This window comes from Cryptomeria japonica, chromosome 6 (genome assembly GCF_030272615.1).
Source record: "Cryptomeria japonica chromosome 6, Sugi_1.0, whole genome shotgun sequence".
In the NCBI taxonomy this organism is placed as follows: domain Eukaryota; kingdom Viridiplantae; phylum Streptophyta; class Pinopsida; order Cupressales; family Cupressaceae; genus Cryptomeria; species Cryptomeria japonica.
Window position 1 is genome coordinate 6,447,458 of NC_081410.1, and position 16,844 is coordinate 6,464,301.

Below are 16,844 nucleotides of genomic sequence, written 5' to 3' on the forward strand. Positions count from 1 at the left end.
TGATGCTTGTAGGAGAAATTCCACCTTTTGTGGTCTTATCTTGTTGTTACATTCCACATTCAATGGGTGATCTACCTCTTGTGGAATATTATATTATTTCTCCTACCTACCCCTACTTTTTCTTACCTACCCTTGTTTCTCATTGAAAAACATGTCATGATTGTGTGCTCACATATCCATTTGACATTGCCTATATAAGCAGGCTCATATTCATTGTATTGGTTAATCCAGTTGATCACTTTTGCATGTTTATGAAAATACAATTTGTTCTTGTCAAACTATTGTCTCTATTTTGTGTGTTTTTCATTGTGCCCTTGAGCTTGGCAAAATCTCACAGTTTGAAATGGTTTTCTTTTATTCTCTTTTCAATGCATTGAGGACTACACCAAAGTTCTCCATAAAGATCCCTAGTTTCTTGGTAAGACAAACCTCCTACTAAAAAGATGGACAATTGGTTTTTTATGCTACCAAGATTAACCTTATTTGTATTAGAACTCTCATTAGAATTTTGGGATGAAAGCATCATTCAAGGTATTATCAATGTTGTTGGTTAGTATGTTGCCATTAATAACATTACAAAATATAGTAAACGATTTCTTTTTGCCAAATTTTGTATGTGTTAAAATTGATAAAATGTTGCTAAATGGTATAAATCGTGCTTAAAGTTTGATTTCCCGAAGCAGAAAATTTATTATGGTACCTGTCCACTAGTCCATTTCCACAAAGTTGAGCACTTCTCTAGAACGTGTGAAGATCTTCATCATGAAAAAGAGCACTTGAAGATGAGACAAGAATGAAAGAATTCAACCCTTGGGCCCTTGAGGATTAGATGTCTTATGAGTATCCTCAATCTCAATACAAAGGGATGGTGCTAGAAACCACATTGTGATCCACACTAGTAATTTGAGAGGTTTCCCATGAGCAATTCAAACAAAAAAAAGAAAAGAAAAAAGCTTATAGAGGGTAACAAGTAAAGATGATAGACATCCCTCTTTTGACCCTTTGATAGATCGCATAATACCATTACCATTTAAAATAACTGGAAGCAAGAGCGAGTGAACTCTTCATTGATTCAGCAAATTTACAACGAGATCATAAATTCATATGAAACTTGCATGTGTGACAAGATTGAAGTAGCAAAATGCACTGGTATAAGTTAGAACCTAGACTGGTACAGATCACATAAAATTGACTGTAAAACTGTGTTGTATGATTCAATAGTTTTAGCTAAATATGAAAACAAAGAACTTGTCCAGAAATTGTGAATGTAGCAGCTTGGAGGCATGGGCTGGTAATGATCAGCAATCTGGTGTCACAGGCCCTCTAGCTCATATGTAAATTATCCATTCAACACTCTGCAGAACTATGTCATTTCCTGCTCATTGTGTGCTTATGAATTTCTTGCATTACAAAGTTGGCTACTTGTTTATCACTGGTTGCAGCATAATTGTCTTCTACTTTGAAAGACAATAACGCAGGTAGCTGCTGCCCATCTTAAGCTCACAACCTCTTTGCTGTTTCATTGATCGTCCTTCAGTTGGACTTCCTGCAATAGATGACATATGAGCACACATTTCACTCAGCTGTGCCGGATACCCATCAAGTGTGTGATAATGAGTTGCCATTCTCAATATTCTTAAGAAGATAAAAGACTCCATCTAGCCTGCCTTCATACCTCGAGCATATTCGAGACTGATATAGCGTTCCCAATTATTCAGGTTCCCCAAACAATTTTCCTGTGCATTCTGGAAATTGGGGCCATGAAATATTTGTGTCTCAATCGGTCATTAATGTTTGTAGCTATCGTTATCGGACGACCTGTTACTGTCCCATATGACGTAAATGGATAATAAGAAGTGACATTATATCAAACCTAGGACATTATTAAGCAAGCCAATCTTCTTTCAGTCTAGTGCTTGGAGTTCCATAATGTTGCCTTCTAATACCTCATTTTCTATATGTATATGCACCCAGAAACACATTAATTTCGAGAAATACAATTTTGGTACCTTGACACATTTAATTTTACTTGGTTGTGCAGTCGCTACCATATTAGCGGGGATGTTCCAAAGGTGGTAAAGATCTCTAAGGCTTGGATAAACATATTATTTTCAGCTCCAAATCATATCCTTGATGTTTTTTACCCTTTAAGGATATTTATGATTAGCTTCAAGCCCTTCTTTCATGTGATGTGAGGGGCCAACAATGGATGCCCCTGAGCGGCTGCCATCAAAATGGTTTCATGATCTGCTAGTGTTAGAAAGCAAACACAACCAAGTGTGTCACACGATCAAAACGTGTTTGTATTTCCCTAACTCATTAAGAATACCACTACCATCTGGGTTTTAGGTAGAACTCCAAATGTTGGTGGTTTTAATCTCCATGGGGCATATTTGTAGTATCCCTAACCGTAAAATTCCATGCCATTGAAGAGTCATCCATCTATCAAAATGAACTGCTGAAAGGATTCCGTTGTCAAAGAGCAATAATAAGTTTCTACCTGCAAGATGCCGCTTTCCCAATTTATGCATAAACTCTGTTTTGATAGTTTAGCTAGAAGTATTGAACCATATCATCATAGTTTTACAGTAAGTTTTAAGGGACCTGTGCCAGTCTGATTTTCACATTATACCAGTAAATTACGCTCCAAAAATGTCTGTCTAATTATGTTATTTAAAATAAATTTTGTCAATGGCACTCTTCTTTCATTGAGTTAGATTATTAAAATGTGATCTTCTGAGATATAAGCCCCAGTATTAACATAATATCCTTTATCCAAAAATAATAAAATAAACCCGTACTTCAGGATTGGAATGATGTGTAATGAATTTTAATGAGCTAAGATTGTACTGGCGATAAATTGAACAATCTTGTATATACTGCTAATTTGGCATTATGGGGCCAAAATCCGTAATACATCAATCAAAAAACTAGTTACAATATAATACACTTCAGCATTTTCAACTATTTTATTTATTTAAAAAGTTATTTTATTTTATTTTATTTATATTGTTCTACAATGCTATCGATAGAGTGGAGCATCATGTCCTGATCATGTATAAGAACTAATACACAGCTTTCATATATTTACAGAATAAAATAAATTATAAAAGCTCTAATGAATTAAAAAAATTAATAATTCTGAAGTAAAATAAAATAACTCTGAAGAATAACTTTTCAACAAATAAAATAACCCTTTGATAAATAACAAATACTTCTTTCAATAAAGTAAAAAATAAAATAATTTTAAAATAATTCTAAAATATAAACAAAAATAATATAAACAATAAAGTAAAATAATATCTCTCCACCTTTTATTCGTTTGCAAATTTCAATGCATTAATATATATTTTAAATTTTGCTGTTATATTTAAAATAAGTATATGTCAGCTCTAAATAGTTTCATGGTCACAACATCAAATGCTTCTTTCCCCCACCTGCTTCTACTGTAGGTTACACCTCTCCACATAATAAAGACAGTCAAAACTGTTAGCATCAACTAATCAAGACCAATATGCACCTCCACTTTCAAGAAAACAATCCTATGTTGGATGGAGTATAGCGATATCACAAGCATACATTTTCTAGCTATGGGATAACATGACCAAAATTTTCTTTTCTAAGAAAATTTTACTTAAGGCCATCATTCTAGTGTCTGAAAGTTGACTTTAATCTGCAACTTACAGATACAGGGAAGTACTCAAATGTGCTGCACCTTGCAACTCTTCAGAAGTGCAAAAGATCCCTGTCACATCAATAAGGCATCCAGTTGAACCCTTCATCTGAGTTTTAAGATACAATTCAAGGAGCTCCATGTCTTCTCTCCTTCCTAAATCGAGCTTGTTCTGGATCAAAACCACCTTCTCTTGCTCCATAGACAGCCCAAGATGGAGTAGGAGCTGCATAGTCTTCACTACTAAAGGCTTCTCCAGATGCAACCTACATTTAAATTACATAATTGACATTATTTTCCTAAGGAAATGACACAATAGAACAAATGAGAAAAATGAATTGATTGTTCAGATACCACACTTACCAAATCATGGAACCTTTCATAATCAATCCATGTGAACCACTGATCCTGCACCTTAAATTTATTTGCATTCGCTAAAAGTACACAACATGAATGTGCATGCTCACAAGCAAGCTCATAATCCCCTTTGCTTCTTTCAACTATTTCCTCTGAAAAAGCTCTAACATCAGAATGCCATGGAACATTTTCCATAGTCAATGTAGAAGTAGCAGATCTGTAAAAAGATGTGAATAGAGCCCATTAAGATATCAAGTTAACATATATTATTGGAGAGTAAACTAATAAATTTTCGTACTCATCACTGGGTGATAAAACATCTTACGAGCCACAGTATGTAACACCCTTGATTTCAATAAAGTCAGGTTTCCCAAGCTTGAATAACTCTGTGTATGCATCCAATTCTTCTGTATTCCAACCTTTAACCAGCGTCAAGCGATAAACAGTTCTTTGTTGTTTGTCACGAAGAGCTTTCAGTGAATCCTGAGAAAATATCATTTTTCATCATAAATGGTCCATTAATCAAGAAAAATTTTAAACAGCAGAAAATAGTTTGTGTGCCTGCAATAGGCCAAAAAAACATGATTCACCAGATGTTATATATCAAGGTTAATTCTAATTTCTTAGGGGTGGTAAAATTTCAAAAGATAAAAGTTGTTAGATAATTCTGTCCAGATTGCATAAACAGACTTGAACATGGCTATTCAATAGACACGAAATTAATATTTGGGATAAAAACCTCCAAACTGAAAACATTAAAATATATCAAGGGAAAATTAGAAGGCAGAAAAAACAGTGAACACCTAATATAATACGACGTGTTAATGTTTGTGACAGTTAAAAACTTGGCAGTTTGGAATGTTATTGAAGGATGCTATGAGGTAAGAAAACATAATGAACAACTGATAAATATCAAGGTAAAAATTAATTTTTGTGATAAAGACTATTCAAGCTGAGACAATTTTGGAAAGTCTCAAGTAAAACTATAAGATTGGAATACTTCAAAACACAACAAACACTACACTATCATACACAAGGTTGAAAAGAGATCCTCCTAAGCAGTTCCCAAACTAAGCAAATGTATCATAGTGGCTATAAAGCTACTGTTTTTGTGAAAAAAAATTCTTGTTACAAAAAGTTTGTTAACCAACTCATCTCCCTGCCCTGGTATCTGAACATCGATGTCATTCTAATTCCATTGACACAGATCACTTCAAGGTGTAATACCATGTATAGGAGTAGCTTCTGACTTAGATAATCACAATGCTGCCAGATTTGCAGTACAATTTCTATGGAGGATTACATTGACATGGTGGAATTCTTTTACTATCCAAGAACAAACAGATATAATTTTCAATAAAAGAAAACCCATGAATGTGCTATATCAAGAGCTTATTAACGAATTTGCTCCTCCACAGAATAATAGGCAACTGGAAGCTAACAAATGGTTGAGTTGTATGAAGTTATGCATTTTGTCTCAGTTTGAAGATTTTGTGATCCAGCATCACAAACATACCTATGAAGGAGACTCCCATAATAAGGCTGCCATTAAGATATTTTCTAGAATCTCTTCCACACAACCTGTATGATAAAGTCCTCCGTTTTATTGATCCAGAGGGGGGCTCACATTTACTGCTTTGTCTTTGACTGATCTAATTGATTTTGCTCCTGAACGGATCATGAAGTTTATCATATAAAACCACTCAATGCAGAATCTCAGTGAGCACTAAGCTGCCTGAGCAATATATAAGTTTCCCGAAACTGCCACTTTTGGTTGCTGCCAATAGTATTACACATGCAAGCCAAAACACCACCTTACATTCTATCAACATCATCTCCATAACCATCGTACAACTACATACAGTTATATCAACCTCTGCAAATGCTGCCATCCATGCCCATATCCAAACCTGTCATTTGCAACCAGACTGACCATATTGCACCTAACTGTTCCTGCCAAAACAAAACTGTTAAAGCCATTTATTCCACTAGCACAGCCATGTGGTGGGATAAAATGGACAAAAAAGAAGACCTATACTGACAAGAAGATATCTATGAGCCTAAGCTAGAAAAATACACATACTAAGAAGATCAAGAATTTCCTGATGAAGAAGATGAACTCTCCAGCCTTGAAAATTATTTAGAATCATACTACATCCTTTACAGAAGGGTATACAACAAATCTCCTTTGTGTGGCTGAGTGTAAGGAATCTTGTTATACAACAAAGAGAATGGTACAAGTTTATATCTGTACTACGTTTCCATTTTCCTTTCACCAAACAGCCCCTGCAATCGGTTACATTGTATGGCCTACACTATATGGCTTTCACAATTCTATGCAAAGTACAGTCTCCCTATATATGACAAATTGTTTTATCTGTAGCATCATACAGATATCTCCTGTGAATAGTCATACGCCCTCCCCCATAAGATGATTGCTCTATGTCCACATAGTACAACCAACAATTCAAAATCGTAGGTTTTTGGCGATTGACATCGTCAGCCATCAACTATCATATGACAACATCCTACTGCTTTTGCCATACAGTCACCTTCTTTGGTTCACTCTTTACTGTTGTGGTGTTAGCGACAACTATCACTGTGAATTCCTCCCTCTGCCAACTTTGAAACTTCCATTGGATGCTCAAACCAACTGTTTGGTGAAAGGATATTGGGCCGAGAAAGTTAAATATCTTAGCCATACATTTGAGTAAGCAATTACAACATTGCTTTTGCCTTCTACAAATTCATGAAAACGATGCGTGCCATGAAGGGTTGTGCAGTTTTAAAGGTCTTAATTTGGGCTTGGTGGCAAGGACCCAGCCCCTCAACCCCACACTATATCCTGATAGGGAGCGTGCCAAAGGCACTCCCCTTGGACCACACAAGGAGCCACACCCCACTAGGGGCATTGCTCCCAAACCCCCACCAAATATTTGATTTGCCAAGTACTCCCATGGTCCTAGTTTGCAAAGTGCGATTCCAAGTTTGTCTACAATATTGTCATCAGTTTGGAAAATCCCCTAATGTTACCTGACGTTTAGCTGTCATCTAGAAGACATTTTTTCTTTTAAGGGATGATTTAGTTAGTGTACAATGACTATTATTATGTTCTCATGATATGGCTTATCTTAGTATGTATTAATTGTTTGTCGGCATCAGGTAGTTTATAAGCATTGGTTTGTTGACGATTCTGTTCCTCTTGGAAACTGTCAAGTTTTTTAAACAGATTGTGTATCGTCAAGAAAAGTAGTATGATCTAGTTGGATCAACTTTGATCCTTGACTGACCATCTTTGGTCTTCTTTTGTAATAAATTTATGTGCAAATAAAGATATATTTTACTCCTATATCTGGTACGCATTGCCATCTCTATTATTTATTCATGTCTTCATTTTGCAGTACTTGTTGCCAACGGAGTTCTCGTGTAGTTTCCTCCCTTCAGTCTTGGAGTGCAATCAGATTTCTGGCGAGCAACCTTGGAATGCTCCTGAGCAGATCAAAGACAGGAGTGTTGACGGTGAATTCACCACATACCGTGCCTTCAGAGACGGCTCTCTCTTGAGACTCCCTCTGCACGTACTGCGTGACCAACACGTCCCACAACTCTACCAAGTTTGTCGTCAAGTAATCCTCTCGTGCCTCTTCCTCGATTCTTTCTTCGTGAGTGTTGCTATCTACGACAGTCAATTGCTAGTTGAATGGCCAGCCCATTAATTCTTTCTGCCTGCAGCCATAGTTATCTCCAAGTTCGTACCGGCAACGGTGCCAAAATGTTTAGTCCCTACGGTGAGGTTGGTAAACTCACAGATAACAGAAGTCTTCAACACAGACCAACAACTCATGTAACAAGAATATTTATGTACATTAAAGCATAGATAACAATCACAGGAAACACAAATATGGCAAGAGTATGATATCTTTATTTCATTTCAAATTATGCCAGTACAATGCCAACTTGCCGAGGTTCCAACAAAACATTATATAGACCCGACGGTTGGCCAGGCTGCCAACAATCACAACCTACCAACTACCAACTACCAACTACCCCACGGGAACCTCTCAGCATACATAACAAACATAAACACCCCAAACAACTATAAACTAATCATGTGTTATTGACCCCTAACAGAATCCAAACTTGAATAGCTCGAAACTGCATAAAAATCACACTAGGATAAAACCTGTCCCAGAGTCGAGCATTAAACCTCTCACATTCACTAGTTTTAGAATAGATCCTTCTTTTAAGATAAAAAAGAAGAAAGAGAAGACAGACATCACCATGATGTCAGCATAGGAAATACTTTGTGATCACATATATTGTTATATACAGCACAGCCCTACAAAAAGCTACCATTAGTTTACCTTGGTTATGGTTACTCACTATTGAAACACTTGAAAATATGTTTAAGATGACCTACACAAGTAGCCCATTCAAACCATAGCAGAAACCTCAAAAGCTCATATTGAATGTAATATCCTTTGCTTAAATTTACATCAAGAAGTTACCCTAGTTGGTTGAAATTTTGTCAATAAATTTCATCTAGCCAAATAGTTTTTGAAAATTTTGGTGGTTGAAAAGCTAACCTTTACACAAATAATAAGGCATTAGCTAATTGGTGTAAAAAAAACTGTAAAATTTTCAATTGCAAAATTCACATAAGTTGAGCAACAAAAATTATGATCCCTGAAATCAGCTACTCACAATAAAACGCTCCCAAAAGTCTGAAAACAGAGGCCTGTCAATGGCCTTCAACCTTTCCTTCGTTGCAGCATCAATGCTTACATAGAGCTGCAAGTTTGTAGAATCACGCCTATTCAGTACTGAGGTTCGTTGGAAAACATCTATAGGTAGTTGTCGTCCAGACCTTTTGAGTACCAAAGAAATAAGTCAAACCAACTTGGAAATGTGATACCTGAGTCACAGGTCTCAGTGACCTGATAGCATCTGGAAACTGTGCATTTGTTACAAGAAAGGTGGAAATTCGCCTTCTGTGTAATTCCTCAACAAGAGTATTGATCTCAGGGTACATGATAGGCTCACCCACAAGTGACAAGGCACAATGCCTGGGAGTTAAGCCTTCTGTCAACCTTTCCTGTGTCACACCTGTATACAAAATAAATGTCCTGCATTCAGTCAGTAATTAAGGAAAGCATTTGGTGTCTATTATATATATATATATATATATATATATATCCAGGACCTCTCAATTGAATGCATTACATGCTTGCGCATCTGGTCATAAATGAAGCTATTGTTCAAGGACATTGCCTATTAAAAGGTACACATTAATGATCTTGAGTAATGCACATAATGCTCTATATCCCAGAAAGACATTTCCTGACCCAAAACCCTGTCTTCCCATATATCCTCGTTTCCACTATGAAGGGATGGCTATGAAATGTCATCTAACTAACTCCAATATTTTTTTTGCTATTGCAAAAGCTATGGGAACATTTCAGAAATGTTCCCTGGGTAACCTGGTGTTTTACGAAACCCCTAGCCATCCTAGTCAATGTTTTTCAGGGAAAAGCTTGGTTTCCTGGTGTTTTAGGACAGCTAAAATTTTAAAAATAGATGCTCACACTGTTTGGGAAAGGAAGCTATCCCCTACCATTTTAGGCATGTCCTATTGTCCCCAACAGCATCCCACGCCCACTAACAAGTTCTGATTAGTCAAAGTGATTGTGCATTGCCATTTTGTTTTTTGGAGTTGTATTGAAATTTGACATATTGTAAACTGACTAATGAGAGTTCTAATCTCTCACCAGAGTGGAACTTGAAACTGGGGACTGCATTTTATTTCTTTCTTTTGCCATTTGTACTCAGTTTTGATTTCAGATTTCACTTAAATGTTCAATGATTGATTGTTCCCCATTTACACTTCACAAGTTCACAGGTTTCAATTCTCAAATTTTTCAATTGCAACGTTTATAACTTATACCCTTAGGCTCTTAGCTCAATAGGATATAAGTTTTTTAATTATAGAACAGTTATAGAAGTTTCAAACCTTCGTATTTAGTTTCTAAATAATTATAAATAAATAAAACAATATTTGTATTTATTATATTTGCTGGCCACATTTCCTAAATGCAGTAAAAAAAATCACCATACTGTAAACCCACATTCCATCATCCCTTGTTCTATCCATCACTGAAATTCCATGTAACATAGAAATAAAGTCCAAAAAAGTTTAACACATTTTGTACACCATAGCAAAAGAGGAATTGCAAATGCTTCAAATAATTAACATTCTTAATATTTAGATGAGAGAACATAGCATGCTTTTATATTCAGTTTGTTTTATTGCCTTAAACTTTTTTGATACCCTAAACCCACTTCTGTTGTTAAGTTTAATTTATGTTCATTTGAATGTAAAACATAATCTCAGCACAAACATTATTTGCACTTTTAGATCAAAATCAGTTTTCACAACCCTTGGTTTAGTAATTAAAAATCAAGAGAATTGCAAGAAAAAACTCCAATGGTTCTCATTATAAAAAGCCTTGTTTGCCCATACATACCGGGAACACCTTTCATTTGTTTTATCATCTTAGTATGTTGATCAATGGCCCCTTCAACTATTTTTAAAGGATCATCCAATTTCCACCGCCAGCTTTTTCCCACAGGATTAGTGTGATGTCTCCAGCAAAATACACACTTATTGGCACAAGCCAAACTAGGAGTTGTTTCCATACACCTGCTCATGCACAAGGTTTAGAAATTCACAAGAACTGTTCACTGGAGTGAAGCCATAATAAATAAATTATCACTATTTAGTGGTTAATTCAGAGATGAATGCCTAGTATAATCTAATTACACTTTTCTAATGACACTTTTCTAATTACATAGAAAAAATAACAATAAATCATATGGTTGATGTCAGTGTAACAACAACAAGCTTCAATGGAATCTGTAATGCTAATACCATAAACTCATACCACTTGCCCATAGAACAGGACTAAAGGCACTGAGCAAGATTGGGAGATTGCAACATATTTGGAGGAAATCTAGACAATGCCGGTAGCAGTTTGGAACAGAATCCCTATAAGACGGTCACCCTGCTAGTGTTGAAGTTTCTTTAGCAGTAATCAACATCAGATATCATAAAATGCATTGGAAAGCTTTGGATTTTCTCTGTCTTTCATCTTCTCATTGGGACATTGTCTTTTCTAAGAAAATGTTCCAAATAGTCACCAAAATGCAAAATACAAAAATGTATCTAGAATTACAAAAACATTATAAACCAAAATATTGTGTTTTAATGAATCCTACTTCACAACAAATCTTCTTCACTTCTTGGGAGTACATTTGTCACAAAGCTTTCCATATTTTTGAGACAAGTCATTTCATCTTTTGGGATGACTCTTCAGATTCTACATACAAATGACTTCAACTCTTCGTCACACAACTAAACATAATGTTGCACATAGTGGAGAGCAGAGAAGACCACATAAAATGAGTTAAACTGTTAGTTCTTTCCAAGTTGTGATCAAAGAGTTGTAGATTCACATGTAATACTCTTGTTTTCAACAAAGCTTTCATTTATAATACAACCTAATCAATTCTTATCGAGTTCATTTCTTTTGCTTCAGTTCATTATTTCAGAAATAATGAACACATTAATAAAAATGAAGGCAAACATGCTTCCAACTCTAACAACAGCACTTGCCCTGATGCTTTTCATTTTCTTACCATCTATCAGTACTCTATAATGTTCCCTTCAGTTCTTAAGCTGGCTTATAAATTTTCTTAGCAATTTCATAATACAAGGAACTAGGATGGGGACCTCTCAACTTTCATGCTCCTCAGCCCTATTTGTCTGGCATTGGTTCCTCTCTCCTGTTCATGTGCTCTCAGCATCAACCACATTGCTTTTTGAAGGCACAGGGAGTCTTGTTAATTCCTCATATCACTGCCTTGAAGCTTTATACTCAAGAGGTTCAAATTCAACCTTTGATCAACTTTCCTCATTCTTCCAAGCACATTGTTGTGAATTCTAGTAATCTCTCATTAAGATTTCCATTGCGAATGTGTGAAATCAAAAACCTTGTGTGCAGAACCCATTTTCAGCCTGGCAACCACTTGCAAAAGGTCACGCCATGACTAGTGATCAAACTTAAGGTGGGGTAAAACTTATTCTCATGCTATGCCATCCCTTCTTTCTAACCTAATTGAGACAATGTTATTATCTTTTCTAAAAAGCTGTCACTAACTTAAGTTCAATCAGCAATTTCCATCATGCATTATATAACTACCAGACAAACTTCAACTATTTTGATTTATGCTAACACCTAAAGTAGCATGTTTGCTTTCTTGCGAGAAATCTCACAGTCAATCCACTTCATCACCAACTACTTCTCAGTAACCACAGTCAACTTCTACAAATAGAAAAATCTAAACTCCTCAAATTCTTCTAAATTAGATGCCTTTAAACAAAATTGGGGCATAAAGAATCCATGTCAGACAACCTGCTGATGGGATGAGGGTTTAAAACTGGAGGGCAAATGCTTACAGCCACCGCCTGCCCCCATCTTCTCAAACAAGAAGCTACTTCAACATCTACCCCGCCACCACATGAGGCCTGTAATTTGAAATTAAATGTGGAAATCATGGGAAGATCGCTACTGGAAAACAAATACAAATAGACAGCCAAACTGTGCTGTTAGGAGCTTGGGCATCCAGATTGTGATGGAACCCTCATGTCGTTACCCTACCTCTAATGGCCTAATTGTGTAGCTTCAATTGTTCCTCAAAAAGCCAGTTCTATGCTCAAATGACCTCCTAGAGAACTCAGACAGCCCAGAGCTAACTTTAGCTCTAGTAAATCACTAAGAAATTCCAGCTGACTGCTGGAAAACTTCTTAGGTTAAGTAGCATCAAGCTCTATGAAAACATCCTTCCTAGGAGGTTGTATTAATGCCATTCACATTGGTGGATATGCTTGAGAATTGAGACATGCTTTGTTACCATTGTCCCAGACCCACAGCATTAAGACATCAAAGTCAGGGTTAGGATTTATTGGCTTGGAAAAACATGTCTTTTGAAATCCACTTGCATCCTTATATATCACTCCCAAGCATAACTTCCTCTCATATAGCACTATTTGTGTTCATCTGCAGTATTGATATTGTTTCCAAGCTAAACTTCATTTCTCTTTTATAAAAGAATCATTTTTTCTTATGCTAACTTTAATGGCACTATTAATACAAGTTAAGAGAGCATAATTTTTTATATAAGCCACAGACAGTTGCTAGTCATTGATTATATTTTGTTTAGGCATATGAACCTCGTTTGTGCATGCTTTTTGACCCAAAAAAGCTCTTTTCCAATACGCTAGCAAGATATGTGCCCCCATTAAAACTTGCATATCAGTATTGCTAGCCTTGCCACCCCTAACTCCTCTCAGACTATCAACATGTGTAGTGTTCCTCCTCCTAATCTTTGCTTTGTTTCTCCACCTTGCTACCCATGTGAGCCTTCTTATCTCATTGAGTTCACACAACCTCATTCAATTCATCACTTAAGTTTATATCCATCTGATGATAGTCAATACTGCAATACCTTAAAGTATGTTTTTAATCTTCCAAAACTTTAAATTTTTCCTTGCCCCTATAAAATCATAATACAAGTAGCCATCCTATGACTGCATGGTTCTACATCTATGCACTCAAATTTGAGTGGTAAGAGTATGAAAATTGTAGGATAGGGAAACATGAAGCAAAAACTAATCCAATTATAATGCAACACATATATGTAGGAGATACACAATTGATGTCATTCAGATCAACTGGACAAAATCACAAATCGCATAAATTATGAAGCCGGCATGATTTTCATTATTACATCTCTGTACTATATCATAGAAATTTATCACAATACAATGCAGGTGCAATATGAAAGAGCTCTCCCTCAATCATCAACAAAAGATGTAAATATATGGTCAGCCACAACAGGTAGATCAGTTGATAGCAATTGCTTGGATATTCCATAGCGCCCATCATAAAATAATATTAGAAGTAAACCCATTATTCATTCATTTGTTTATTTTTGGCATCACAAAATTGTCTCATTTCATGCCTTTGGCTAGATTAAAGAATTACACTACAAAAAATAATGCCTAGGCCATCCCAACCTTTGCCTAACATATATTTCATACATTCTTGTGTGAATCTACCATTAACAATTATATGAATTCCAAGAACTACAAAATCATGACATAACAGTCCACAATTTTTAAAGAGTAAAGACAAATCAAGCCTGTCAAAACTCCAATCAATTGTTTGCCTTCAACCACTGTATCTTACAAAGAATATAAACATTCTAGCACAATAGCAGCTGTTATCTAAATTTATACTGCACCATAACTAATCAAACCATAGCAAACATGGAATAACAGCTTATAACTAGTCTCTGAAATCTTGCAAAATGTTCTTATTTGGAACACACCTACCATGATGCTTTCAATCTCACTAAAGTTTCAACCAATGTTCGGCATCTATTTTCAACAATTTTTATTGGAAATTTCTTGTACAGACCTATTACATCTGTATTTGCTTCAAAAATTGGTGAACAATACAGAATCCAGATAATTACCTGTGACTCTCAATGCCATAGAATGAATGTTTGTAGCAGCCACCTCGACCACGTAACTGTGACTTGGTCCATCTACACAACTTTACACCACTATGAGAACCTATTATTTTATATCCCTGCAGATATAAGAACAAAGATTTTTATCATCACAACCATCAAACATGTAATATATATTAATTAATAATTATCTTGTTTTGTACGAAAATGTGAATCAAAGAGCAGCCAGATAATATTTGAGTTAGTAAAGAATTCTCTTGGTGAAGTGAAGCCCTAACAAAGAGCATGACCAAGAGTAGTTATATCACCCTGACAAAGAATTGGTGTTGTAAAGAATCTGTTCCAAATCCAAACAGCTGGATGACAAAGTCTGTCAGTTCTGGAAAGTAACCTTGTCAGAAATTGGCAAGCACCACAACATCCAACGATCAGGAAAAGCTTAATTGTTTTGCAAATAGTCTTCAATGGATTTCTAGAGGAATTTGCAACAAGGTTTATAAAACATAAGCTTTGTTTTAAAATTAACATAAGAAAAAAAATTGTAACTTTTCAAGCACATCCCCCAAAGAGAAAAGCATGTGATATATAAATAACTTCACATAGAACTTCCAAATTTAGGCCAATAAAAGTCCAAATTTGAAGTTAATTAGGTTTACAGAAAGTGATCCAATGTTTACCCACTGTCTCCAAAAGACAAGCATTGTATTCCTGCTGTCCAAAAAAGGAGCATATGTGGTGGTTTCCAAATTTTGCTACTGTGATCCAATTATGACAGGCAGGAACATTTACTGGAGATAAAACAAAGGGATGGCTGCATTCTCCAGCCTCAAGAATAGTTTGGGAGATCATTAAAAGATTTGAGAGAGAGAACTGCACAGCAGCCCCTCAAACCTATGGAAACCAGCCTTAAACTTTTATCCTTTAATCACAGGTAGTTTGATCTTTTTAATGCTAGGTCTGATATTTGTCCTGGAAACTTTTGAGGCACATATTGCACAGCATGTAGCCTATTAATAACATTCTTTGTATACAAGTTCCAATTTAGAGTAATAAAAAATGCAACACTGAGGTCAATTAGGGTCAACGAGAGTGATTCAATGTTGGCCCATTGTTCCTAAAAGAAATTTTATTGATATGATCCAAAAAAAAGAGAAAATGTGGTTTTCCACAATATGAATGTCTTTTACTCCTGCGATCTAACCATAAAATACAGGGAACATATATCAGAAAAAAGACAAAAGGATGGCTACATTCTCCAGTCTCAAGCACAGCATGTCTGGAAGATAATGAAAATATTTGAAAGGTAGGACTGCATAGCAGCAAAAGAACCTACAGAAACCAGCATCAAACCTTTGGCCTTTGAATTTCTGAATCTCTAACAAATATAATGTGTAAAACCATATATTACTGGAAAAAATAATGAAAAAACAGTGTTCCATAGGGACACATCTTCCAAACCCCCCCAAAAGAAAACCTGAAGTTTCCAGGACGGGGACATCCCCTCAAGATGTCAAGGAGGTGTACTATTACCAGCAGGTAGGAGACATTCCTGAGACATCTCCCTCAGAGACGTGGCATTGCTGGGGCATACCTCCCTGATGGGGATGTTAAGGGGGAATAAAAATTCCTGAGCATTCAAAAAACTTCCAAAAGTCTCCCAAAAATACCCAAGACAGCCTCACATCCCTCAATGTCAAACACCTGAAAATAAATAAATAATCAGACATGTTTTTTGAAATTTGAGCCACTAACCCTAACCCTAGTACTTTATGGGCCCCACCCATAGCCTAAGCACTCAAAAAAAATATATGGACTCCACCTTCACTCCAAATCACTGTCAAAACACAGAGCAAGGCTAAAAGTTGCAACAGCAAGGTGCAAGAGTGAGATTGTAAGCATGTGTGAGACCAAAAGAAGGAATAACAAGTGCTAAGTCTTCATCGATCAACCATTCAAGTCTTGATACGCCATTAAGCCAACAACTTTATCAGGTCATGTGAAGCCAACCTATGACTTATGTAATCAATTAGCTAGTCTTACTTATGTAGTCAAGTTGGCCTGGGTGATATAATTAGGTATCTAAGTTGGCATGGGTGATATCTATGGTGTAAGTAGGGTATATAAAAGAGGTGCTGAGTGTTATTTGATTATCATATTGCTAATTGTGTTCTTATTGGAGATATTTGGAGGTTTGCCTCCTCGAAGAGGCTTATTCTTCTCA

The 16,844-nt window shown here is 35.9% G+C and overlaps 1 protein-coding gene across 1 annotated transcript in view; it reads right to left on the reverse strand.

Annotated features, from left to right (window-relative positions):
* Positions 1-3,329: 3,329 nt before the first annotated feature.
* Positions 3,330-16,844, reverse strand: part of LOC131077572 (S-adenosyl-L-methionine-dependent tRNA 4-demethylwyosine synthase) — a 42,227-nt gene continuing 28,712 nt past the window's right edge. The window contains exons 3-9 of the mRNA XM_058015099.2: positions 14,627-14,742; positions 10,555-10,730; positions 8,946-9,136; positions 8,735-8,821; positions 4,356-4,513; positions 4,037-4,247; positions 3,330-3,939 (exon numbers count right to left, since the gene is read on the reverse strand). Coding sequence (XP_057871082.2) covers positions 3,802-3,939; positions 4,037-4,247; positions 4,356-4,513; positions 8,735-8,821; positions 8,946-9,136; positions 10,555-10,730; positions 14,627-14,742 — 1,077 coding nt within the window. The 3' untranslated portion in view covers positions 3,330-3,801. The remainder of the gene's footprint in view (positions 3,940-4,036; positions 4,248-4,355; positions 4,514-8,734; positions 8,822-8,945; positions 9,137-10,554; positions 10,731-14,626; positions 14,743-16,844) is intronic.